General features: G+C 41.1%; 1 protein-coding gene across 1 annotated transcript; it reads right to left on the minus strand.

Annotated features, from left to right (window-relative positions):
- Window positions 1-4287: 4287 nt before the first annotated feature.
- On the minus strand, window positions 4288-27485 carry LOC112260583 (receptor-interacting serine/threonine-protein kinase 1). Its single transcript, XM_024435811.2, has 12 exons — window positions 27246-27485; window positions 26714-26923; window positions 26195-26351; window positions 25867-26004; window positions 25224-25467; window positions 23711-23860; window positions 16707-16783; window positions 16428-16503; window positions 12288-12944; window positions 11988-12140; window positions 11265-11560; window positions 4288-4841 (listed from the first exon to the last, which is right to left on the minus strand). Exons 2-11 carry the CDS (start codon window positions 26869-26871, stop codon window positions 11265-11267), a joined length of 2106 nt encoding a protein of 701 aa, XP_024291579.1. The 5' UTR covers window positions 26872-26923; window positions 27246-27485; the 3' UTR covers window positions 4288-4841.
- Window positions 27486-27541: the final 56 nt, after the last annotated feature.

Consider the following 27541-nt stretch of genomic DNA (forward strand, 5'->3'; position numbering starts at 1 on the left):
CCTAATTAATTGAACCTAATTAAGAACAAATTCATATTTACAATGACGGCCTACACCGGCCTCACGTAGTAGCCAGATTGGACCAATCGGCCGGCAAGATAAGACCAGTCGGCAAGCCAGATAGGGTCAATCAGCTGGCCAGATAGGACCGGTTTCAACTTCAAATCAAATGTTATTTGTCACATATACACATGGTTAGCAGATGTTAATGCAAATGTAGTGAAATGCTTGTTCTTCTAGTTCCGACAGTGCAGTAATATCTAACAATTCCCCAACAACTACCTAATACACACAAATCTAAAAGGGGTGAATGAGAATATGTACATGTAAGTATATGGATGAGCGATGGCCGAGCGGCATTGGTAAGGTGCAATAGAAAGTATAAAATACTGTAACACGTGATAAGTAATGTAAGAAATGTAAACATTATTCAAGTGGCATTATTTAGAGTGGCATTGTATAATGGGACTTGTGATTGTCTCAATGTAGGCAGCAGCCTCTCTGAGTTAGTGAATGCTGTTAAGCAGTCTGATGGCCTTGCGATAGAAGCTGTCTCTCGGTCCAAGCTTTGATGCACCAGTACTGACCTCGCCTTCTGGATAGTAGCAGTGTGAACTGGCAGTGGCTCGGGTGGTTGATGTCCTTGATCTTTTTGGCCTTCCTGTGACATCGGGTGGTGTAGGTGTCATGGAGGGCATGTACTTGCCCCTGGTGATGCATTGTGCACATCGCACCACCCTCTGGAGAGCCTTGCGGTTGAGGGCTGTGCAATTGCCGTACCAGGCTGTGATACAGCCCGACAGGATGCTCTCGATTGTGCATCTGTAAAAGTTTCAGGGTTTTGGGTGACAAGCCACATTTCTTCAGCCTCCTGCGGTTGAAGAGGCACTGTTGCGCCTTCTTCACCACACTGTCTGTGTGGGTGGATCATTTCAGTTTGTCTGTGATGTGTACGCCGAGGAACATCAAACTTTCCACCTTCTCCACTACTGTCCCTTCGATGTGGATAGGGGGGTGCTCCCTCTGCTGTTTCCTGAAGTCCACAATCCTCTCCTTTTGTTTTGTTGAAGTTGAGTGAGAGGTTGTTTTCCTGACACCACACTCCGAGTACCCTCAGCTCCCTGTAGGCTGTCTCGTAGTTGTTGGTAATCAAGCCCACTACTGTTGTGTCGTCTGCAAACTTGATGATTGAGTTGGAGGCGTGCATGGCCACACAGTCATGGGTGAACAGGGAGTACAGGAGGGGGTTGAGCACGTACCCTTATGGGGCCCCAGTGTTGAGGGTCAGTGAAGTGGAGGTGTCCTACCTTCACCATCTGGGGCGGCCCGTCAGGAAGTCCAGAATCCAATAGCACAGGGCGGGGTTGCGCCAGGTCCTCCAGCTTGATGATGAGCTTGGAGGGCACTATGGTGTTGAATGCTGAGCTGTAGTCAATGAACAGCAGTCTTATTGCATCGTCTGTGGACCTGTTGGGGCAGTATGCAAACAGAAGTGGGTCTAGAGTGGCCGGTAAGGTGGAGGTGATATGATCCTTGACTAGTCTCTCAAAGCACTTCATGATGACAAGTGAGTGCTACGGGGCGATAGTCATTTATTTCAGTTCTTTGCCTTCTTGGGTACAGGAACAATATTCGCCATCTTGAAGCATGTGGGGACAACAGCCTGGGATAGGGAGCGATTGAATATGTCCGTAAACACACCAGCCAGCTGCTTTGCGCATGCTCTGATGAGGCTAGGGATGCCGTCTGGGCCAACATCCTTGCGAGGGTTAACATGTTTAAATGTTTTACTCACGTCAGCCATCGAAAGGGGGGGGGCAGTCCTTGTTAGCGGGCCGCGACGGTGGCACTGTATTATCTTCAAAGTGGGCAAAGAAGGTGTTTAGTTTGGCTGGTTGTGTGACGTCGGTGTCCGTGACTTGGCTGGTTTTCTTTTTGTAGTCCGTGACTTCCTGTGTATTAAACTGCTCATAGTGAACCACAAAGTTCAGCACTCACAGCGAATGCAGATACCGCCCGATTAGGAAGATGGGGCATGTCCACGAACTTGGTTCATGGCGTTTACTTCAAACAAACCAAAACATAGTAATATCAGAACTTCTCTAGGGATTTGTTTGTTTGTTTTTCGCTAACGTTTCATCATGCCCATGTGGTGTGTTTGGCTAATTACAAACAAGCGGGAAAATTATTGATTTTTTACCGTTCTACCTACCAGAGATTTAACCAGATGCTGTCAATGGTTTGGGGCTATAATGCTTATGGTGAGCAAAGATTATCAGAGGGATTTGCAGACTGAACAGATATTAGACATCACCTGAGAAGTAATGCGATATCATCCTTTACCATCCTTTATGTTTTTTATTTTTTATTTGTGGGTAGATAAGCTTTAATATTGCAAATAGATTGTGGCTTCCATCAAAGTAATTGTCTGCATCATTTCCAATTCCCCATATATTTTTTGTAAATATACAGTATATATCAAATATTTAAATATATTTTCATTTTATTTTTCCCTAACCCTACCAAACCTCCCCTAATTGGAGTAAACGGATGGACAACAACACTTAGGCCTCCATTTCCATGTTATACATACTATACACATTTTACGGACACAATATATTTTACATTATTTATCTTGTGTTTTTAGTCCCACCCTTCAGCTCCACTCAACCCCTCGCATCTATCTCTGAACACCATCCAGTTTTGATTTCTATATGCCATATATTTTTCAGCTGTGCTTTGATGTTTCACAAAAGTTCTGAACCTTTCTATTCTAATAGTTTCTACCGATTGTAAATTAAAGAAACATTTTTGCTAAGAGTATTAATGTTATTGATTTGACTATGGCTTTTTAAAATCACCCAGCAGTGCTATAAAAGCTCTAGGTAAATGTTGCAATTCTTCAGCCATTCATGAATCTGCGACCAAAAATAAGATACATATGGACAGTACCAAAACAAATGATCCTGCCTCTTCGCAGCAAAATCTGCAGAGCTGGGATGGTTGTATCCCCTATATATATATATATATATATATATATATATATATAAACATTCTATTGATTGCAAGAATTTTGTAAGATAATTTAAATTGAAAAACTCTGTTTTGAATCCAGCATTGTTTTGTGTATCAGTTCATAAAACATGTGCCATAGAATCGGTACAGTGAAAATCTCTTCCCAACTATTTTCAATCTATACAGCACAGTAAAATACAGTAAAAAATATATTTAAGTCCTCAAATGAATCTGTTATACATTTTTTTTATTTATCACAATTTTCTTTAACCAATTTTGGTCTTTTAATGCAGGGCGGACAGACAAGTTCCTTACTTTCTCCCCCTCACAATTGCCTCTTCCATTTTTACGGTGATGCTGCAATTAGTTGCTTGTAATTTTGAGTGGAGCAGACATTTCCATATATTTTTGTTGTCTGCATGTGTGACAACTCCACCAGTCCCATTTATGATATAATTTACAATGATTATACATAAATGTTAGCTGGACTAGGTAAATTAGCTACGTTAGCTAACTTTACAGTCCTGGTAGTCACTGCTAGACTTGTAGCTACCTTCAGCAGAGTAAACATATTTGTCTGTTCGTTCTATCTCTGACTAATGTTGGCTAACGTAAGATAGCAAACGTTAGCAAATAAGACTAACTCAATCTGGTAGCCAAATAGAATTGCCGATATAACTAACTCACTGTCGGTGTGTTGGTAGTAATGATGAATGTGTATAAATTGTTTATGGTTGGTTCTCAGCTGGCTAGCAATCCTGCCAATTTAGTGATGCTAACAGCATGTTGACAATATTGCGATGTCCATGTTAGGTATGGTAAGCACGCCAGTCTAATAGAGATCAATACAACTGGTGGGGTGGTTAAATTGTGTATTATTGTTGTTGTAGGTGGTACATAATGTGATTCCAACCCCAAGCTCTGCACAAGGTGAAGGAAGGTGGCAAAATATTTACAAGCTGACAGCTAAAATAGCTCCATTTATAGTAAACATGGCATAAACATGAATTGGGTATTGTTTGTGTTATGGGGTTACAGGTGGTTAGCCTGAGGACCACAGAGTACCTTCCAGTCCAAGTGATCCATTTAGTGTACTACCCCTGTTCTCTTCTTACCTTTTTTCTCTTTGTAAAACTCCGGTTACTTGGAGTCCTTCCACAGGCCCTGCTGAAAAATACCCCAAAGCGTCGGCATGAGGGTGGGGACACACCTTGCACTTATGGAGTGCAACAAGATTGTGGGACAAAAATAAGCAAGGGACACTGAAAGGTATTAAATCAAGACAATAGTAATGACACAACCATTTCATTCTTCACTCTGCAGATTCTCAAAACACAATGCAAAGACATGTCTCCAAAAATTGACAAGAATGATCTGTCAAAGTAATTGGGCTGGGGGGGGATTACAAATAGGTTTTTGAGATGAGGAAGGGGGTTACAGTAGATGTAAAGTTGTATATGAGAAGGATTGAATGGTGCAATTTCTCCCCAATCTCCCATACACAACAATACATAATGTGTAAAAACTGCCCTTCTAAGGCAACTTCTGCAGCCCCCCCCAGATGTTGACTGATCTTTCCATTCATTGTCCCTAAACAATATACACTAGTCTGTCTCTAAACACTTACTGTAGGTCCCAATCGGTTGACACTGATACCAACAAAGGTGTGTTTCCCTACGTCCCTTCCACAAAAGTGTCAAATGTTAAAACCACAACCATGTCTTTCCAGGAGACGTGCAGTATCAGCAAATCTTCGTACACTGCAGACGGAACAAGATCATTCGCCACAAGCACTCTGCTTCCACAGCCCACCATTGCCAGTGTACCTACACAGGATAAAGGACCAAATATTAAATATGGATCTTTTCGATCAAGCCTCAAAATTTGTCTGCCTTTATGGATTCACAGAAGATATTTATTTAAGCTGTACAGGGCTATGTAGCATGAAACAGATGTTAGACATTCATATTTTTCCAAAGAATGTTTATTTGTCCAAATCTAAAATAAAGGGGAGAGTACAATATTTAATGCTAACTCAAAAAGAACTGGGTATTCAAAAAGAATTATGGTAAAAGTAACATACCAAAAATTACAGTATGAACAGTGTCCTACTCCCTACCAAAAGCCTGTGACTGATAATTAATCAATGTGATTTTATATCACTGAATCTCTGTCTGTATATTTGGTTCATTGATCTCTGGCTGGGCAAGAGAAGGTGGTAGCTCATTTATTTGTTTGGTCATCTATCACTGATCAGAAACATTTAGCATGCAATAATTTAGTCTAAATCAAGTGTAGCCTATCAACTGTTAAACTCTGACCCCCTCTAGTAGCATTTTCTAAATGACACACACTATTGTATACTACCCTCAAAGTACATTTCGGTTTCAAAATTATAAGTCCTACAAACACATATAGTACAGTTAGAAAGGTAAGAACTGTGGGAATCAGATACAGGTATCATAAACAATGTGACTACTACAGAACCTGAGATACAGCAGACCCCCAAAAACTTTAATGTACTTTTTCTTTTCGGAGGGTCCCACATTTTGAGGCATAAGAGATTTGAACGTCTAGTTTTGAGAAAAATATGTCACCAATTACTGTTCGATAAGCTATAAAAAGAAATCACCCAATAAATTACTGGGAGTTTATATATAGTGTGCAACTCTATTGTTATAGCTTATAGTTTATTTGCCGTCTACATAAAATAATTTTCTCTGGGTGTGTGCAAGCTGATGTTTTTTGTTCAACCAATTACTGTTCCAAAAGGAATTCTAAAAAAATTAAGAAAAATGTTGTTCAAACTTTTACCTAATGGTGGTGCTCTAAACATGGACCAATTCCCATTGGAACGCAGTGTTTAGGCAATTTGCCATACCATATACAGTGGGGCAAAAAAAGTATTTAGTCAGCCACCAATTGTGCAAGTTCTCCCACTTAAAAAGATGAGAGAGGCCTGTAATTTTCATCATAGGTACACTTCAACTATGAAAGACAAAATGAGAAAAAAAATACAGAAAATCACATCTTCTTCTTTAAGAGGCTCCTCTGTCCTCCACTCGTTACCTGTATTAATGGCACCTGTTTGAACGTGTTATCAGTATAAAAGACACCTGTCCACAACCTCAAAACAGTCACATTCCAAACTCCACTATGGCCAAGACCAAAGAGCTGTCACAGGACACCAGAAATAATATTGTAGACCTGCACCAGGCTGGGAAGACTGAATCTGCAATAGGTAAGCAGCTTGGTTTGAAGAAATCAACGGTGGGAGCAATTATTAGGAAATGGAAGACATACAAGACCACTGATAATCTCCCTCGATCTGGGGCTCCACGCAAGATCTCACCCCGTGGGGTCAAAATGATCACAAGAACGGTGAGCAAAAATCCCAGAACCACACGGGGGGACCTAGTGAATGACCTGTAGAGAGCTGGGACCAAAGTAACAAAGCCTACCATCAGTAACACACTACGCCGCCAGGTACTCAAATCTTGCAGTGCCAGACGTGTCCCCCTGTTTAAGCCAGTACATGTCCAGGCCCGTCTGAAGTGTGCTAGAGAGCATTTGGATGATCCAGAAGAAGATTAGGAGAATGTCATATGGTCAGATGAAACCAAAATATAACTTTTTGGTAAAAGCTCAACTTGTCGTGTTTGGAGGACAAAGAATGCTGTGTTGCATCCAAAGAACACCATACCTACTGTTAAGCATGGGGGTGGGAACATCATGCTTTGGGGCTGTTTTTCTGCAAAGGGACCAGGATGACTGATCCGTGTAAAGGAAAGAATGAATGGGGCCATGTATCGTGAGATTTTGAGTGAAAACCTCTTTCCATCAGCAAGGGCATTGAAGATGAAACGTGGCTGGGTCTTTCTGGAGTGGCTTCGTAAGAAGCATTTCAAGGTCCTGGAGTGGCCTAGCCAGTCTACAGATCTCAACCCCAAAGAAAATCTTTGGAGGGAGTTGAAAGTCCGTGTTGCCCAGCAACAGCCCCAAAACATCACTGCTCTAGAGGAGATCTGCATGGAGGAATGGGACAAAATACCAGCAAAAGTGTGTGAAAACCTTGTGATGACTTACAGAAAATGTTTGACCTCTGTCATTGCCACCAAAGTGTATATAACAAAGTATTGAGATAAACGTTATTGACCAAATACTTATTTTCCACCATAATTTGCAAATTCATTCATTAAAAATCCTTCAATGTGATTTTCTGGATTTTTTTTCTTCTCATTTTGTCTGTCATAGTTGAAGTGTACCTATGATGAAAATTACAGGCCTCTCATTTTTTAAGTGGGAGAACTTACATAATTGTTGGCTGACTAAATACTTTTTTGCCCCACTGTATCCTCTGTCTGATTCTCAGTTCGTGCAGTAGATCATATGTCTCTTTGCCACTTAAAACCAGTTGTGTCTGGTTTGGGTAGTGAGTCGCTGTGCTAAAATGGCTGAAGGGATTTTCAAGCCTGACATCTTAAAATTACCTTAGCAATCAGGCTTTGAAGTTAGTTTTTTTATATATATCTATAAGACCCAGACAGGTGAAGAACCTTCAAACTTCTTGTCCCATTCACTGTTCCTATTGTAAACAATGAGCTAGCTAAACGGTGCGCGTGGAGGATGTATAGAAGGTCATGTGGATGGAGAAGGAAAGGCATTGCTTTACAATGACCATCAGGGTCTTTCGATGCAAACTAAATGTTTGTATTTTTGGTGACTTGACCATGATTTATGGCCTTTTATGGGGGGTGGTGGGGAGAAGATTCTTATGACATTGCCAGCAGTAAGATTTGAGTTCGATTTCCAAAAAGAAAAATGGCTGTCACTTTCTATTTTCTGATTATTTATTTTCACCAGGACGGGTAAGGGCCCAAAACCACCACTCAGAGTTTAACAGTGTTTAATCAATGTAGACTATTATTTTGCTCTTGCCTCACGTAGTAGCCTAAGCCTTATAGGATGATCTATCCACCATTGAGCCGTGAGAGCGTGTCCTGTTTTATGTCTTAGCGTAACAGCCTACTTCAATCATTCATTCAAGTCATTCCACAGCATACAAGTCATTCATGCCTTTAAATACAATCAAGCATTTCATTTAAAAAAAAATGAAATAACAAAGGGAGCCTTGAATAATTAAACAATAAATAACTAGATTTTCTGCTAAACATCCATTTGAATAATCACTCAAAAGCCCCGTGTTTTGAATGCATGTTTGATTAGGAAAACATTTGGCACACTTTTGATAGTTTACAAGGTCCTGCAAGGCACATTAGCAGGGCAGACAAAGGGTGTATTTTGTTAGAATGTATAGGCATTAAAAGATGCCATTGGAATATGGGCTTCTCCTGATACTGAGATGTGCTGCCTGTCGTGGTATTGTGGATTATCATTCTCCTGAGTACACTCCAGCTTATTTGTATTGAATTTAGAAAAATTTCAATCATCAGAAAAAAAGTTTCATCATGGCCACAAATTTCTCTGGCGCAGCCAATATTGGAATCCAGGCTCTGCTGGTGCTGAGAAAGAGCTAAAAGATGCACAGACACGCAAAGCACATTTTTTCTTAATACAGCACGGGAACCCACCCGGCCCAAATCAATTCACAGAATTTGAAGTCTGGTCCTGTCGGGTTTGGGCTGAGATTGACAAATCAAATGTATTTATATAGCCCTTCTTACTAGAGGTCGACCGATTAATCGTAATGGCCGATTAATTAGGGTCGATTTCAAGTTTTCATAACAACCGGAAATCTGTATTTTTGGACACTGATTTGGCAATTATTTTTCTTACATCTTACTTCTCTTGCGTTCATTGCACGCAGAGTCCGTGTATATGCAACAGTTTGGGCCGCCTAATTTGCCAGAATTTTACGGAATTATGACATAACATTGAAGGTTGTGCAATGTAACAGGGATATTTAGACTTATGGATGCCACCCGTTAGATAAAATAAGGAACGTTTCCTTATTTCACTGAAAGAATAAACGTCTTGTTTTTGAGACGATGGTTTCCGGATTCGACCATATTAATGATCTCAGGCTCATATTTCTGTGTGTTATCATGTTATAACTAAGTCTATGATTTGATAGAGCAGTCTGACTGAGCGATGGTAGGCAGCAGCAGGCTCGTAAACATTCATTCAAACAGCACTTTCGTGCATTTGCCAGCAGCTGTTTATGACTTCAAGCCTACCAACTCCCGAGATTAGGCTGGTGTAACCGATGTGAAATGGCTAGCTAGTTAGCGGGGTGCTCGCTACTAGCGTTTCAAACGTCACTCGCTCTGAGACTTGGAGTAGTTATTCCCCTTGCTCTGCATGGGTAACGCTGCTTCGAGGGTGGCTGTTGTCATGGTGTTCCTGGTTCGAGCCCAGGTAGGAGCGAGGGGAGGGACGGAAGCTATACTGTTACACTGGCAATACTAAAGTGTCTATAAGAACACCCAATAGTCAAAGGTTAATGAAATACAAATGGTATAGAGATAAATAGTCCTATAATAACTACAACCTAAAACTTCTTACCTGGGAATATTGAAGACTCGTGTTAAAAGGAACCACCAGCTTTCATATATTCTCATGTTCTGAGCAAGGAGCTTAAACGTTAGCTTTCTTACATGGCACATATTGCACTTTTACTTTCTCCTCCAACACTTTGTTTTTGCATTATTTAAACCAAATTGAACATGTTTAATTATTTGAGGCTAACTTGATTTTATTGATGTATTATATTAAGTTAAGTGTTCATTCAGTATTGTTGTAATTGTCATTATTATAAATAAATACAATTTAAAATCGGCCCATTAATGGGTATCGTCTTTTTTTGGTCCTCCAATAATCGTTATCAGCATTGAAAAATAATAATCGGTCGACCTCTACTTCTTACATCAGCTGATATCTCAAAGTGCTGTACAGAAACCCAGCCTAAAACCCCAAACAGCAAGCAATGCAGGTGTAAAAGCATGGTGGCTAGGAAAAACTCCCTAGAAAGGCCAAAACCTAGGAAGAAACCTAGAGAGGAGCCAGGCTGAGGGGTGGCGAGTCCTCTTCTGGTAGTGCCGGGTGGAGATTATAACAGAACATGGCCAAGATGTTCAAATGTTCATAAATGACCAGCATGGTCAAATAATAATAGGCTGACTACACCGCTCTCGTTGCGAATGCAAGCGTTATAAAATACATTTTAGAAATCTATATTATTCAATTATTGCACCCACACTGCTTGTGTGCGCCAATGAGCGTCTGCGTTGCCAAGGGCTAAAATAGAAGTCAGTCCTATTTGTGACGCAGATTGCGCTGCAAATCCTGCCTCTCCCATCTCCTCAATGGTTTATAGAAGCAGATACCCACGTGCCATCTCCTCATTTGGTTATACCTACGTGGGTTACTGAAAGACAAACGAGGTCAGTGGCTGTAATGCACCTAATTTATGGAACTTGCCAATCGCAATATAAAGTCAAGAGAAGAAAAAGCCTAGAAGGAGGAGATGTCACGGCTGTTGAAGGATGAGGACAAAGGTGCAGCGTGGTGAGCGTACATTTTACTTTATTTAACAATGACGCCAACAATAAACCATACAAACCGTGAAGCTAAAGGCAATAGTGCCAACAAACAAAGACATTTTCCCACAAACACAGGTGGGAAAAAGGGTACCTAAAGTATGGTTCCCAATCAGAGACAACGATAGACAGCTGTCCCTGATTGAGAACCATACCCGGCCAAAACATCTAAATAGAAAATCATAGAAACACAAAACATAGAATGCCCACCCCAACTCATGCCCTGACCAACCAAAATTGAGACATAAAAAGGATCTCTAAGGTCAGGGCATGACAGGAGAGATGACTAGAAATCATTCGGTTGACCGTTTTTATTTGTAGATTCATTGTCGAAGTAGAGGACCTTGTGGATTTCAGGTAAAATAACAACTCAATGTTTATATCCCAGGACAAATTAGCTAGCAACAGCAAGTGTAAGCTAGCTAGCTAAATTGCCATAAATGTTTAAAGCTTTTCGACCTGTCCCCAAATTAATGTAATTGGTTCAGAGTTTTTGATATTTTAACCTGCGTGTCGTAATCACATTTGATGTGGGGGGACAAAATAAATGTATGCATGATATGCATGATGGCACACGTGTGCAGCCGGTTTGGGTTCCGTATAACCTGTACACTCATGGGTGGGTGCTGGAGTAGAAAGTCTCTCTCTGGGTTAGGGGTAGGGGGTACTGGAATAGATAGTCTACTGTACCTATGGAAAAGTATTGGTCCTGCAGGCATGAAGAAGCTTCTTTACCAGGTCTACTTTGACACAGTTCTCCAGTGCTCTGCAGAGCTGGCCCACTGTGCAGCCCACATAGCCCTCCTTCATCCTCCAGCGCTCCAGCATCTGGTGCACCTTCTCAGGCAATCCGTCACGATGGTAGTCCTGGTCGATGGTGTCCACCTCCACCTCGCTCAGGCCCAGACGACGGGCACAGCGCTTCCATTCCTTCCCGATGTTTTCTCTCAGGAGATCAAGGTGCTCTTCAGTCACTGCCTGGTCCTCTGAACACGGGACAGGACACAACAGAATATGTTGTGTAAAATGGAAGTTAAAGACCCTTGTCTGTGATATAAGAGTTTTTGATAATTTAATGTCAATTAATGATACATAGCAATTTACTGTTAAATAATACCAGTTATAAATGCCCCATGGTCTTAGTTGAACTACCCAACCCAACTATAACCCCAACAGAGGAGGCTGTTGGGAAGAGATATAGGAGGGCAGGCTCATTGAAATGGCTGGTATGGTATCAAACACAGGGAAACAACATTTGAACTTTCCATTCATTCCAGTAAACAAACAATGTAAGAACCTTATATTGTGGCTAGATACAAAATATGGGACTAAAAGTAGAAAACATGACATAGAAAGATAGGAAGATGTCTATTTTCAGGAAGTAGGCTCCTCTTTGCAGGTTTCTATTCTTACCGTTCATCTGCAGGGTCTCTTTGAGTAGAGAGTGTGAGTTTGCCCCATTGGAGAGAGAGCTGGCTGACCTGCTGTAAGACTTGTGGTCCCTGATGCTGAGTATGTTGTTGCTCCCTATCTGGATCCCTCTGGCATTCTGGATGAACAGGCCTCCTGAAACCAACACACACACACTGTTTCTCATAAATGCTTTTCTAATTGAAGTGGTAGATCGCTGTCACGCTGATTGGGGAATCTGCATCAGCTTTAGTAATGGTGATAGTGGTATCAAGCACTGTAAACTCTGTGCTTCACCCCTACCTGGGTCCTGTGGAGGTCTAACCATGGCACACGAGTTCAGGCGCAGCCCTGCAGTGAGGTCTGGGGCAGCTGACTCTGGCACTGGGTATGCTGGCCAGGACTGGAGGCGGTAGTACTGGGCGTTGGGATACTGCTGCTGGGGGGAGTACTTGCCCTGGCTTAGAGAGGGGCTGCTGGAGGACTCAGGCATGTGGCTGGAAAGCTGGCACCTGGGTGTGGTGGCCCCTGAGAGGTCCGCGGCCTTGTACACTCCTAGGCTAGAAAGACGGCGGTGGGGGTTCACCTCCACGCTGCTGGGCTGGATGGCCTGGGTTTTGGGGAGCCCTCTGTTGGCGGTGGGGTCCTGTGAGCTGAGGCGCTGTGGGGTGGAAGGGTGAGGATTATGGTAGGGGCTGAAGTCAAGCTGGTCCATCTGGCTGTAGCTGGCGTATTTGTGATATTCCAACTGCTGGGCTAGTTTGATTTCCAGGGCTGAGAGTTCGTTGACCATTTTGAGCTCCATGCCCGAGGTGGGGCTGAGGGCCCGGACATCTGGCTGGATAAGGGAGTGCTCACAGGGGAGGAAGAGGTTCAGGTCCTCGATGCAGGCCTCCACTGGACCAGCCTCTATACGAACAGCCCTAGCACTGTCTGAGCTCAGTAAGGGAGCCAGCCGGTCTATAGGGAGAAGGGGTAGAGGGTTCATTTTGAATAGCTGAATTCTAAAATAAGATCAATGTGTTGTCGTATAAAGATCCAACTTGTCGTATTAATGGTTTGATTATTGATGAGAGTGAGAGATTTGAATGGAAAATCTAGAAACGGGCAAAGATCTCAAGTAAAGGTCTTTTAAATTTTGTTTTATTATTTATTACAAAAAAACACAAGGAAGTGGTAACATTAAAGTATTATAACATGAAGGACAAACACTACATCATCAAGACACTATCAAACATGCAACAGAGCCATCCTTATGTGTGAGGGTGCGTGTGCATGATAGTGATATAAAATGTCTTCATTTCCTTTTTCATGATCACAATCTTGTGAAACCCGAACCCTCCAAGATCCCCCCACAGTTCCCCAATACCTGTCCCTCAACCATTTGAGATTAGTTGCATAAAAAATAAATTTTAAAAAGTGTCATTCAAATCTACTTTTATGTTTTATTTAGACTTTTTTTCCCCCTTTATCTTTTGACCATCATTCTCTCTCACACACAGCAACTCCACTCCCACTTGTCTCCAATTCCACATACCAACCCTCAGCTTCCCTCAGCCCATCCCATCTATCTCTGCTGGCCACCCACTTTGTGTTTCTACACAACAAATATCTTTCACATATGTTTAACGTACAATTTCAATCTATCTAATCGAATAGAATCTACAGATTGCTTGTTGGAGATAAATACTTTTACTAAGAGTATTAGTAATTGACTGACCCGGTCTCTCCAGATCTCCTAACAGTACTATTTCTAGGGTGTATTTTAGATCAATGCTATGCATTTTCAGACATTCCTGAACCTGAGACCAGAAACAGGCTACCTGAGGGCAATACCAAAATAAATTGTCTATTGATTCTGTATCTTCACAACAAAATCTGCAGCGCTTCGATGATTTTACGCCCCAAATATATAAAAAAAAAAATTGGTGGCAAGAATTCTGTAAAAAAATTTAGCTGAAAAGCACGAAGTCTTGAATCTTGCATTGTTTTATATATCAACTCATACACCCTGTACCATGGAATCGGTACATCAAAAATCTCTTCCCAACTATTTTGTAATCTGTATGGCACAGTTGTCAACATCCTGGTCCTCAAATGAAACTGGTATACTTTCCTATTTATGCTATTTTTATTCCTCCGCCAGTTTTGATCCTTTATATTGGGCAAACAGACCAGTTCCCTACCTCCTCCCGCTGCCACCCGCCTCCTCCATTTTTGGGGCAATGCTGTATTCAATTGGTTGTACTCTTGGAATGAGCAGACCTTCCAATACAATTCTGATAACTCCATGAAGGACATTACTCTACCATTACAATATATATTTAAGAACAAAATACCCTTTTCAATCATCATTTCCCATAAATACAGATATTTCGTCACCAAACACATTTGAGTTCAGCCATAATATTTGTTCTATCTTTTCAGGGGGATGAAATTGAAATTGTAGCCAGCTCTGCAATGTTTGTTTGAAAAAGACAGATACTTTGAAAAAAGTATCATTTTCAATTAAACGAAAATGATACATGGCAATCTGCACAAAGGCAAAAAGACAATTTTTAAACAATGGATGAGCTTTTCTTATTAATCTACTTGAGAACCATTTAGGGTTCAAATAAAACTTTTGAATGAATGAAGCTTTTAGAGAGAGGTTTAGTGCTATTATAATTAACAATCTCAACCCACCCAATTCCTATGCATTATATAGATAGGTACGTTTTATTTTGTCTGGTTTAGCGTCCCAGATAAAGCGAGAAAAAAAAGCTCAACAAATCATCAGGAGTAGGCAGCACCATAAGTAAGTGAGTAAACTGAGATGACTAAGGAGTTAATCGGGGCAATTTTTCCATAAATAGACAGGTATTTCCCTCTCCATGGTTGCAGGATCTTGTCTATTTTTACAAGTTTTCTATTGAAATTCATTGTGGAGAGCTTATTTATTTATATCTTTTGTGATATGAATACAGAGTATGTCTACTTCACCATCAGCCCATTTTATAAGTAAGCTGCAAGGTAATGTAAAAGTTGTATTTTTAAGGATCATATATGTAATATTGTACACTTATCATAATTAGGTTGTAGTCCAGAGAGTGCAGAAAAGTTATCTAGATCTTTAATGAGACATTGCAGGGATCTATCTTGCGGACTTAATATAAAACTTGAGTCATCGGCATACATGGACACCTTTGTTTTTAAGCCCTGGATTTCTAATCCTCTATAATGTTGTTATTGGATCTGATTTTAATAGCTAGCATTTCGATGGCCATAACGAATATATATGGTGACAGCGGACACCCTTGTTTAACTCCTCTTGACAATTCAAAACTCTCTGAGAAGTAGCTGTTATTTACTTTTTTACACCTGGGGTTGCTATACATTATTTTTACCCATTTTACAAGAGAATTAATGAAATTGAAAACATCCAGGCATTTATAAATAAAATCCAGTCTTACTTTATCAAAATCTGCTATAAATATCATTCCTGGCTGCTTATAGGCTTCATGATGTTCTGTTATGTCAGGTAGTTGTAGTATATTATCTCCAATGTATCATTCATGTAACAAACCTGTCTGATCAGGATGAACAATACCTGGTAAAACCCTTTTAATTCTGAGTGCTATGCATTTTGCTAGTATTTTTGCAAGTGTAAGGGGCCTCCTTCATTCAGTGGGAGAGGATGAGACGGAAAAGAGAACATCTGCCTAAAATAATTAGCTTCCTCTTTTAAAATACCATTCGGAGAATCATAGATGACTCCGTCATCAGTAACGAGTTTCTGCAATTATTTTTGTTAGCGTTCCTGTATTGGAGATTTGGGAAGATTTTTGTGCATTTTTCTCCATATTCCATCCAGTTTGCTTTATTTTTGTAATAGATTACATTTGATCATTCTTGAATAAGTTCCTCAAGTTCTTTTTGATTTTCCTCTAACTTATTTTGTATCTCTGTACTATTGTTTTTATTGCTATCTACCTGTACTATTAGTTCATGGATTTCCCTTATTAGTCTTGTTTCTTTAGCCAGAAACTGCTTTTTATTATTGATGAATATTGAATGACCCCTGAAGGTACATTTAAAGGTATCCCAAACTAGAAGGGGATTTGCTGAACCTATAAAATACTGGAAAAATTCAAGTAAAGGTCTTTGTGTATCCCATCCCATTGAATTGTTGTATCCCTTTTCTTTCATGTCCAATAGTTCAGTGCACTTTGTCCAAACTTTTGTATCCGTGGGCTCAGGCAAAGTATATTATATATTAAACTTGACAAAGCCTACACCACGCTGACACTGTTTAACAAGGCAGTGAGTGGAGTTGTAAGACATAGTGGTCTGGAGGTGTACGTCATGTATAAAGATGCAGAGAGCGGTGTAGACTCATAAGACTGAGAGCTATAGAGGGCCAGGGTCATGAAGCCTGCCTCACATTGTGCTCAGACTGCTCACCTGCTTTAAGGCTCTCAGGGGACATGGATAAAGATTTCATCTTCTCCACCAGCTCCTCTGGCCCCTCGTACAAGTCCTGCATGCCAATGAAACAGATCAGTTTAAAAAAGTGTTATGGACCTTATGATATATTTGGTAATATTATGGTAATATTAAACACCCATTAATATCTTTCATTTAGTTACTGTATTTGTTTTGGTCTTTGATTTGTTGTGCACTTGGTTCATTCAATAATGTACTCATGACAATGCTGTCACTTTGTTCACACAAGCAACTTACTCTGAGACCAAGTGAGTCCCTCTCTACATCTGGCTCTAACTTCTCCCTGTAGACGGGCAGGAAGGTGTTGTAGCCCTCTGTAATAGAGAACATGTGAAATCAGAGCAGTCATATGACTAACATAGCAACAGCCACAGAATAGTCTGATAAAAGATAATGATAAAATAATTCCACTCTGAAACCTTATAATTGTATGACATTTATTAGAATCATAAAATTATAATCTGATGATGTGTGTAGTTTTAGTCAGAATTAGATTAAACAATGTATCTGTATAGTGGAAAAACACAGACTGTCTGAGCAAGGCGTAGCTTAGGATTTGAACTTGTATGGGTGTGCCGAAGAAAAAAAACAGAGAACAATTAAACTGTGTTTGGACCGACCTGGCTAGGCCTCTGGGAAACTTATGATAGCATAGGGAGTACTTCTCAAGGTTCCCCTAATCTCGGGGGAATGGAACTGTCGGCTGGGTAGTGATACACAGTGGTGAGAACTATGGAGAAGGATAAATCTGTATGTGTGTAGGATATCTGTTTGTGTGTATGTATGTGCGTAGGATACCTACTGTCTTTGTGGAAGTATGTGCGCAGCTATAAAATGGATGTCTTTGTATAATGGACTTCAGAACGTTCTCTGAATAAACTGTACTAATCTTTTGCATAAAGCTGAGTCTGCCTAATTATTATTATTATACCCATGGTCTTACAAACCTCTGGGATTACTTTGCCACCATGGCCTTTTTTGCCTTTACCTCCCTTCTCACCTCATTTGCTCACATTGTATATAGACTTGTTTATACTGTATTATTGACTGTATGTTTGTTTTACTCCATGTGTAACTCTGTGTCGTTGTATCTGTCGAACTGCTTTGCTTTATCTTGGCCAGGTCGCAATTGTAAATGAGAACTTGTTCTCAACTTGCCTACCTGGTTAAATAAAGGTGAAATAAAAAAATATGTGCATATGGATGTATATACATATTCTTTAAATATATATATGCTTTTTTTGTGTATGTATGTATGTGTATGTGTATATATGTGTATGTATGTGTGTATGCATATGTGTATGTATGTGTATATATATATATATATTTTAATATTTTAATTTTATTTATTTATTTATTTTTATTAAATATTTTATTTTTAATGGGGGGAACGTTTAATTTAGCAAATCCTTGTTCCGATCTCCTGACCCACAGTATGTAAAGGTACGACTGATTGTCGGTTGCGGATGGTTTATTTTTTGACTGGCAGTGCTTAGCAATATAATCTTGAGGCTATATCTTGCTTATCTCTGGGATTGACCCAGGATGACGCTTAAATGCGCAATATGTTTAAGTTGCAACTTATTCTGTTTAGGTTTATTAGATGCCAACGGAACACTTTATTCGCGGGAGCCTCCTCAGTTCATATGTTAGTAGAAGTTCTAGGATAGTGAGAGGTGAACGTATAGTTGGGACTTTATTTTTGTTTTACCTCTTGTTCGAGGTCGCGCCGTGCTTTTTTGGCATCGGCCAGACAATGTGTTTATTATTTTTATTTTTCCTTTTTTTCTCTCCTGTTTGTGCATGCCTGTTAAATGTGGGTTGATGGGGGGGTAAGTGTTGGGGAAATTAGGGAAACAGGGTGGGAAGTAAAGGTGCTTGCAGGGGGGGAGGGGTGGGGTGCTCGGGTGTAGGTGCTACATATGCTGATCGTGATGGTTTGGTGCGCTTTCTTACCTTTTTATCAAGTTACATGGTATGCAGGCCACCATAGGAACTACAAACGAGAGGAGGGCGGGGCTTACATTCACTTCCTGGAATGTCAAGGGTTTAAACGAACCAATTAAGAGAGGCAAGGTCCTAGCCCACTTGAAAGCACTCTCGTCTGATATTATATTTTTACAAGAAACCCATCTGAAGAATAACTCTCATAGCAGACTTAAGTGTAGGTGGGTGGGGCAAGTGTATCACTGTAACTTCTCTGCCAAAACGAGAGGCACAGCGATTCTGGTACGGAAAGGAATTCCTTTTCTACATAAAACCACTATTGCGGATAAAGAGGGTCGGTATGTGATCGTAATAGGAGAAATCCACTCTACCTCAGTAACTCTACTAAATATCTATGGGCCAAACATTGATAACCCCTCTTTTTTCAAAAGAGTCCTTGCCCTGATTCCAGATATCTCCCACACTAACCTGGTCATTGGAGGGGACCTTAACTGTGTGCTAGACCAGTATTTGGATAGATCCTCTACCCGGCGAACCCCTACCTCCTATTCAAGCGAATTCTTGAATACCTACATAAAAAATTCAAACTTATTTGATATATGGAGGATTGCTAACCCTACAGGTAGGGAATACTCCTTTTACTCTCATTTTCACAATGTTTACACTCGAATTGACTACTTTTTGTTGGATGCTAGACTACTCCCCTATACCTGTAATGTGAGGTATCATGATATTATAATCTCGGACCACAGTCCACTCACCTTCTCCCTGAGATTGGGTGACATTGTACCAAACGAGAGGGTCTGGAGGTTGAATCCTCAGCTCCTCACAGAACCAACATTCTGTGAATATCTTAAAGACCAAATTACATTTTTCTTTGATACCAACGACAACACAGAGACCTCCCCATTATTATTGTGGGAAACACTGAAGGCTTATCTGAGAGGCTGTATCATCTCCTTTCAGGCTGCCAGGAGTAGGCAAAACAGAGGAAAACTGGCAGAACTGGAGGGACAAATCCACTTACTGGATAGGGAGAATGCTAGCCACCCATCTATGGAGAAACATAAAAAGATTACCTCTTTAAAATTTGAATACAATCAGATTCTCTCAGCTAAAATTGCTAAATCTTTTCCTTATGCCAAGCAAAAATATTTTGAGTTTGGTGACAAACCACACAAATTACTCAGCAGACAACTTTGAAAAAATGTGAGTGACCGAATGATTCACAAAGTTAAATCTGCATCTGGGGAATTACTCTCTTCCCCCAAAGACATCAATGACAGATTCCGGCAGTTTTATGAGACTCTATACACATCTAAAGCGGATCCTAACCCCTTAATTATGCAAACATTTTTGGAGGACTGTAATCTTCCTGCCCTGAACCAGGAAGATTCTAACTTCCTGAATAAGGAAATATCTCTTGATGAAATTCGAGAAACAATTAAATCTCTAAAGAGTGGCAAGACCCCGGGCCCAGATGGATACCCTGGTGAATTCTATAAAACATTCAGCAACATGCTCTCTCCCTACCTGCACAAAATGTTGGTTCAGGCCAATGAGGATGGAGCTCTCCCTTCTACTTTGGACGAAGCGTTCATTACAGTTATACATAAGAAGGGTAAAGATCCAGAAGAGGTAGGGTCATACAGACCAATATCTCTCCTTAATACAGACCAAAAGATTTTAGCAAAAACTCTGGCTAACAGGCTTAGCACTTTAATTGGCAAATTGGTCCATTCGGATCAGACCGGCTTTATCCCTAACAGAAACTCATTCTTCAATCTCAGGCGCCTCTTCAATATTGGTTGGTTACCCAACGTGGACCTTGCCGTCATATCTCGTCATATCTCATATCTCATATCGACGCCGAAAAGGCCTTTGACCAAGTTGAGTGGCCCTATCTATTCAAGGTCCTACAGAAATGTAATATTGGAGATGAGTTCATAAATTGGATCCAGCTTTTATATAGGAACTCCTGTGCCAGAATACTCACTAACCAATCATTGTCGCCCCGATTTAACCTTAACAGGGGGACAAGGCAGGGTTGTGCGCTGTCGCCTATGCTCTTCGCCCTAATTATCGAACCGCTCGCTCAGACGATTAGATCTCATGCAGCAATACACGGCTATAATACTAAAGATACTCTAAATAAGATTTCCCTATACGCAGATGACATCCTCCTCTATGTAACAGAACCCCAGGCTAGTATCCCAGCTATTCTTGATGTGATCAATTTGTTTGGTACCTTCTCGGGATACAGAATAAATTGGAACAAGTGTGAATTAATCTTCAGAAAAATTTACCTACCTAGGAATTGTAGTTACCAAACAATACTCCTTACTATTTAAAGAGAATTTCCCCTCTCTGATACAAAAACTCAAAGCAAACATACTATTTTGGAGAACTCTCCCAATTTCTCTGCTCGGAAGAATTAATCCCATTAAAATGGTCTTCCTCCCACAACTGCTCTACCTATATCAGAACATCGCAGTATTCATACCTAAATCCTTTCATAAACAACTGGACTCAATTATCAATCCTTTCATCTGGGATTATAAAACACACAGGATAGGTTAAAAACACCTCTGTAAATCCAAGATGGAAGGAGGATTGTCTCTCCCAAATTTTATATTTTATTACTGGGCCGCTAACCTCCGCGTTGTTACGTTTCTGCTGGATGACGCACTTCCGGCATGCAGCTGGCTTAGTATGGAGCGTGAGGAGTCACCCCTTCTCTATTGGAGCTGTGATTTTGTCGCCTGTCAATCTGGAGATGTCACTTTATAAAAATATGGCACGAAGCCTCCAAAAAAGATTTCTTTTGATTCTCCCATAATGTCAAGCAACGAAGCACTGAGTTTGAAGGTAGGCCTTGAAATCCATCCACAGGTACACCTCCAATTGACTCAAATGATGTCAATTAGCTTATCTAAAGCCATGACATCATTTTCTGGAATTGTCCATGCTGTTTATAGGCACAGTCAACTTAGTGTATGTAAACTTCTGACCCACTGGAATTGTGATACAGTGAATTATAAGTTAAATAATCTGTCTGTAAACAATTGTTGGAAAAATTGGTTGTGGTTGAAAAATGTGTTTTAATGACTCAAACCTAACTGTATGTAAACTTCCCAACTTCAACGGTATGTATGTATGTATGTATGCATGTATGTATGTATGTATGTATGTATATATAGTGGGGCAAAAAAGTATTTAGTCAGCCACCAATTGTGCAAGTTCTCCCACTTAAAAAGATGAGAGGCCTGTAATTTTAGGTAGACTTCAACTATGACAGACAAAATGAGAAAAGAAATCCAGAAAATCACATTGTAGTATTTTTTAAATGAATTTATTTGCAAATTATGGTGGAAAATAAGTATTTGGTCACCTACAAACAAGCAAGATTTCTGGCTCTCACAGACCTGTAACTTCTTCTTTAAGAGGCCCCTCTGTCCTCCACTCGTTACCTGTATAAATGGCAGCTGTTTGAACTTATCAGTATAAAATACACCTGTCCACAACCTCAAACAGTCACATTCCAAACTCCACTATGGCCAAGACCAAAGAGCTGTCAAAGGACACCAGAAACAAAAGTGTAGACCTGCACCAGGCTGGGAAGACTGAATCTGCAATAGGTAAGCAGCTTGGTTTGAATAAATCAACTGTGGGAGCAATTATTAGGAAATGGAAGACATACAAGACCACTGATAGTCTCCCTCGATCTGGGGCTCCACGCAAGATCTCACCCCGTGGGGTCAAAACGATCACAAGAACGGTGAGCAAAAATCCCAGAACCACACGGGGGGATCTAGTGAATGACCTGCAGAGAGCTGGGACCAAAGTAACAAAGCCTACCATCAGTAACACACTACGCCACCAGGGACTCAAATCCTGCAGTGCCAGACGTGTCCCCCTGTTTAAGCCAGTACATGTCCAGGCCTGTCTGAAGTGTGCTAGAGAGCATTTGGATGATCCAGAAGAAGATTAGGAGAATGTCATATGGTCAGATGAAACCAAAATATAACTTTTTGGTAAAAGCTCAACTCGTCGTGTTTGGAGGACAAAGAATGCTGAGTTGCATCCAAAGAACACCATACCTACTGTGAAGCATGGGGGTGGGAACATCATGCTTTGGGGCTGTTTTTCTGCAAAGGGACCAGGACGACTGATCCGTGTAAAGGAAAGAATGAATGGGGCCATGTATCGTGAGAGTTTGAGTGAAAACCTCCTTCCATCACGAAGGACATTGAAGATGAAAGGTGGCTGGGTCTTTCTGCATGACAATGATCCAAAACACACTGCCCGGGCAACGAAGGTGTGGCTTCGTAAGAAGCATTTCAAGGTCCTGGAGTGGCCTAGCCAGTCTCCAGATCTCAACCCCATAGAAAATCTTTGGAGGGAGTTGAAAGTCCCTGTTGCCCAGCAACAGCCCCAAAACATCACTGCTCTAGAGGAGATCTGCATGGAGGAATGGGACAAAATACCAGCAACAGTGTGTGAAAACCTTGTGAAGACTTACAGAAAACATTTGACCTCTGTCATTGCCAACAAAGGGTATATAACAAAGTATTGAGATAAACTTTTGTTATTGACCAAATACTTATTTTCCACCATAATTTGCAAATAAATTCATTAAAAATCCTACAATGTGATTTTCTGGATTTTTGTCTGTCATAGTTGAAGTGTACCTATGATGAAAATTACAGGCCTCTCATCTTTTTAAGTGGGAGAACTTGCACAATTGGTGGCTGACTAAATACTTTTTTGCCCCACTGTATGTATGTATGTATGTATGTATGTATGTATGTATGTATGTATGTATGTATGTATGTATGTATGTATGTATGTATGTATGTATGTATGTATGTATGTATGTATGTATGTATGTGTATATACACGTGTGTGTTTGTGCGTGTGTGTGTGTGTGTGTGTGTGTGTGTGTATGTATGTGAGAGAAACATACACCCATTTTAATGCCATGTCTGTACACGTGTAACAGTATTGCTTCCGTCCCTCTCCTTGCCCCAACCTCGGCTCGAAACAGTGACCCTCTGAACACAACAACTGCCTCCCACGAAGCATCGTTACCTATTGCCAGACCTTTCAGATACCAAGCTTCTGTTGACCTGAACTTGCTATTCAAGGGGGTTAGGTTTGGGTTTCATGATTTGTGCTGGGACAAAGTGCTATACAAATAACATTGTATTGATTGGCATTGTGTATACTGTAATGCATTGTACTGTGTTTAGGAATTCCCGTACCTCAATCTCACTACACACATGCACACGCACCTTGGAATGTTGGTCGTAGTTGTGGATCCTGATGCCAGCATCTCTTCATTAGCTTTGTGATCTCTACAGGAGTATCAGCAGAGATGAGGTCTTCATCAGGACGATCACCTTTACGGACACACTGGCAGATATGGTCCTCACTCCGAGCATCTGAAATCCACTTATCCAATATTAATTCAGTGCATTCAAATTTGATCTCAAATCTTATCCATTCATAAAAAAAGAACAAAGGACCTCTTACTATAAAATATATCTGAGTTCACAAACTACACTGAACAAAACAATGTACTCAACATGTCAAGTGTTGGTTTCATGAGCTGAAATAAAAGATCCCAGAAATGTTCCATATGCACAAAAAGCTTATTTCTCTCAAATGTGCACAAATGGTCTTTTCATCCCTGTTAGTGAGCATTTCTCCTTTGACAAGATAATCCATCCACCTGACAGGTGTGGCATATCAAGAAGCTGATTAGACAGCATGATCATTACACAGGTGCACCTTGTGCTGGGGAGAATAAACGGCCACACTAAAATGTGCAGTTTTGTTACACAACACAACGCCAGAGATGTCTCAAGTGTTGTGGAAGTGTGCAATTGCAATGCTGACTGCATGAATGGCCACCAGAGCTGTTGCCAGAAAATGTAATGTTAATTTCTCCACAATAAGCAGGTGCAATGTCCAATGTCGTTTTAGAACATTTGACGGTAAGTCCAACCGGCCTCACAACTGCAGACCACATGTATGGCAATGAGTGAGTGGTTGAGTGGTTTTCTGATGTCAACATTGTGAACAGAGTGCCCCATGGTGGCAATGGGGTTATGGCATGGGCAGGCATAAGCTACGGAAAATGAACATAATTGCATTTTATCAATGGCAATTTGAATGCACAGAGATACTGTGAAAAGATCCTGAGGCCCATTGCCGTGCCATTCATCTGACGCCATCACCTCATGTTTCAGCATGATAATTCACATCCCCATGTCGCAAGGATCTCTACACAATTCCTGGAAGCTGAAAATGTCACAGTTCTTCCATGGCCTGCATACTCACCACCAGACATGTCAACCATTGAGCATGTTTGCGATGGTCTGGATCACGTGTACGACAGCGTGTTCCAGTTCCCGCCAGTCTTCAGCAACTTCGCACAGCCATTGAAGAGGAGTGGGACAACTCTCTTCAACTCTATGCAACGGAGATGTGTCGTGCTGCATGAGGCAAATGGTAGTCACACCAGATACTGACTGGTGTTCTTATACACGCCCTACCGGTGTTTTGAAGGTATCTCTGATAAATAGATGCATATCTGTATTCCCAGTCATGTGAAATCTATAGATTACGGCCCAGTAAATTCATTTAAATTGATTGATTTCCGTACACAAACTGTAATTCAGTAAAATCTTCGAAATTGTTGGGTGTTGCATTTACATTTTTGTTCAGTATATATATGGCTGAAATTGCATCAGATTCATTTGAATGCAACAGTCCTCTGTAGAGTGAGTGAGCAACACTCACTTTCATATGGCTCACTGCCAGTGAGGATGACCCATACGACAATAGCGAAGCTATAGACGTCAGACTTCTCAGAGGAGCGTGTGTGGATGCTGTCCAGGTGCTCAGGAGCCATGTAGCACAGAGTACCGGCTGCCCTGCCCCCCACTCCCCCAGCCCCAGGACGCGCCAACCGGCTCTGCCTGCGAGACTCCTCCTTAGTCAGCCTGCTCCACGTCTGACAGGTGGCCAGGCCCAGGTCTGCAATCTGGAGCACAGATACAGACATGCATTTTCATACATGTACATGCATTGCATACACAGATTACACACACATCCATTTTCATACGCATACATCGAACACAGAGACATCAATACACAGATGCACATGGATACACACACACACACAGTCTTGCATAACTAACCTTGTGGGGGACCCACAATTCAGTCCCAAAATCCTATTTTCCCTAATCCCTAACCCTAGCTCCTAACCCTAGCTCGCCTAACACTAAACCTAATTCTAACCGTAACCACCTAGAAATAGCATTTGACCAGTTGGTCAAATTTGTCTTTGTTTACTATTCTTGTGGGACTTCACACACACACACAAACCGTAAAGTCAATGATATAAACAGTAATAAAGCATATTATACAGTGTGTGCTGTACCTTGATGTGAAAATCCTGGTCCACCAGTATGTTTTCTGGTTTGAGATCTTTGTGTATGACACGGTTCTTCATCAGGTACACCATCCCCTCCAGAATCTCCAGTATGATCCTGCCCTTGATGGATATCAGCACAGGTACCTGGAGAAAAGACAGGCATATATACAAGTTGTTTGCCCAGAGAGAAAATAGCTTGTTGATATTACATAGAGAAAATCTGATATGGAGTTCTGTTTGAAAACCTTCCATCTCTGCAGTGAGTCCAGGACCTAACCTCATTCATATAGTGACATTGTAGACTAAGTGAACTGTTTTTGTGATCTCCTCTCACCCGGTTCAGCATGGCCAGCAGGTTGCCTTTAGGGAGGAGCTCCATGACCAGAGAGTAGTCCCCATCCTCCAGGATCACCCCCAGCAGCTTGACCACCCGCTCATGGTTCAGTCTGCTCATCAGGCTGCCCTCCTCTAGCAGGGACTGCTTACTGCCCCTGAGGGAGAGAGGGAGGAAGGCTTGGTCAAGACTACGAGCTAGGGAAATATGTTCACTTGGAGATGTATCCCTATGTATTAACTGGGCCGCCTACTGTAGCCTACTTTATCACTATAGACATCACAGGAACATGTCTATAGACACCCAATTTCTCTGGTTTTATCGTCCTTTCTGTCACAGGAAAGGATAAGTGTAGCCTAGAACTACCCGCTGGTACTCCCAATGCTGGAAGGGAGTCCCTGAGTGAAAAAGTTTAGGAATCCCTGGTGTAGACTACAATATGAAACTTAGTAGAGCGTGACAGTCACAACACTTACAGACACAGGGGGCATCCTCTCTACCATAGCCCATTATACTCACTCATTACGCGGTGGCCCGGTGTAGATGGTCTTCAGAACCACCTGGCCGAGGGTTTTGTGATAGCACAGATACACTGTACCGAATCCACCGTAGTCCAGAGGCTCCTTTTTGATAAGGTCAGCGGATTTCATGTAGATGGAGTCCTGCGCAGTAGCCATGGCTTGCTACCCGGTCCTCGGTCGGGTATTTTGTTCTAGCGTTGATACGAGACTAATGGATACATTGGTCTATTACTGGTCAATCACAATCTCCCATCATGTAAATAGTAACAATAATATATTTCCGAACGAATGGAGGAGTAGGCTGAGGAGCTTCAGCGGCGTTACATTGACTCGAAATACAAAACTGAATATGGAAGTGAAAGACGTAGTCGGAAATCCAATACTGTAACTTGCTCTGTTAAAGAGTTGTCAACACATAGGGTGGATAACATCAATAATGTATCCAGTTTAATATTCAAGGTAAATAGGTCTATGTATTCAATAGGATAAAATATGTAGGTTAAATCGTTAATTATAGATAAATAACCTACCTTTTCATTCCACGGGTAGACGTATAGTTCTGGGATTTGCCTTGCTTCCGCAATAGTGAAACAACTAAAAATATGTTGTGGAAGTTAGTTGCAGACCAGTGTAGCTAATCGAGAAAGGAGCATATGATTTATATGCAAATAGTCACTGACTACAGCACGTAAGAAGCCGTGTGCGAGCCGGAACGGGCAGGAGCCTACAAATCCTGTTTCTGTAGCGTGAGGCAGCTTGGTGAATGGACAGGGTGCTAGTCTATCGCAGGGCCTTAACCCCCAATCTATATCCTTAATGCTGAGTG

Source organism: Oncorhynchus tshawytscha, linkage group LG10, assembly GCF_018296145.1.
Source record: "Oncorhynchus tshawytscha isolate Ot180627B linkage group LG10, Otsh_v2.0, whole genome shotgun sequence".
Lineage (NCBI taxonomy): Eukaryota > Metazoa > Chordata > Actinopteri > Salmoniformes > Salmonidae > Oncorhynchus > Oncorhynchus tshawytscha.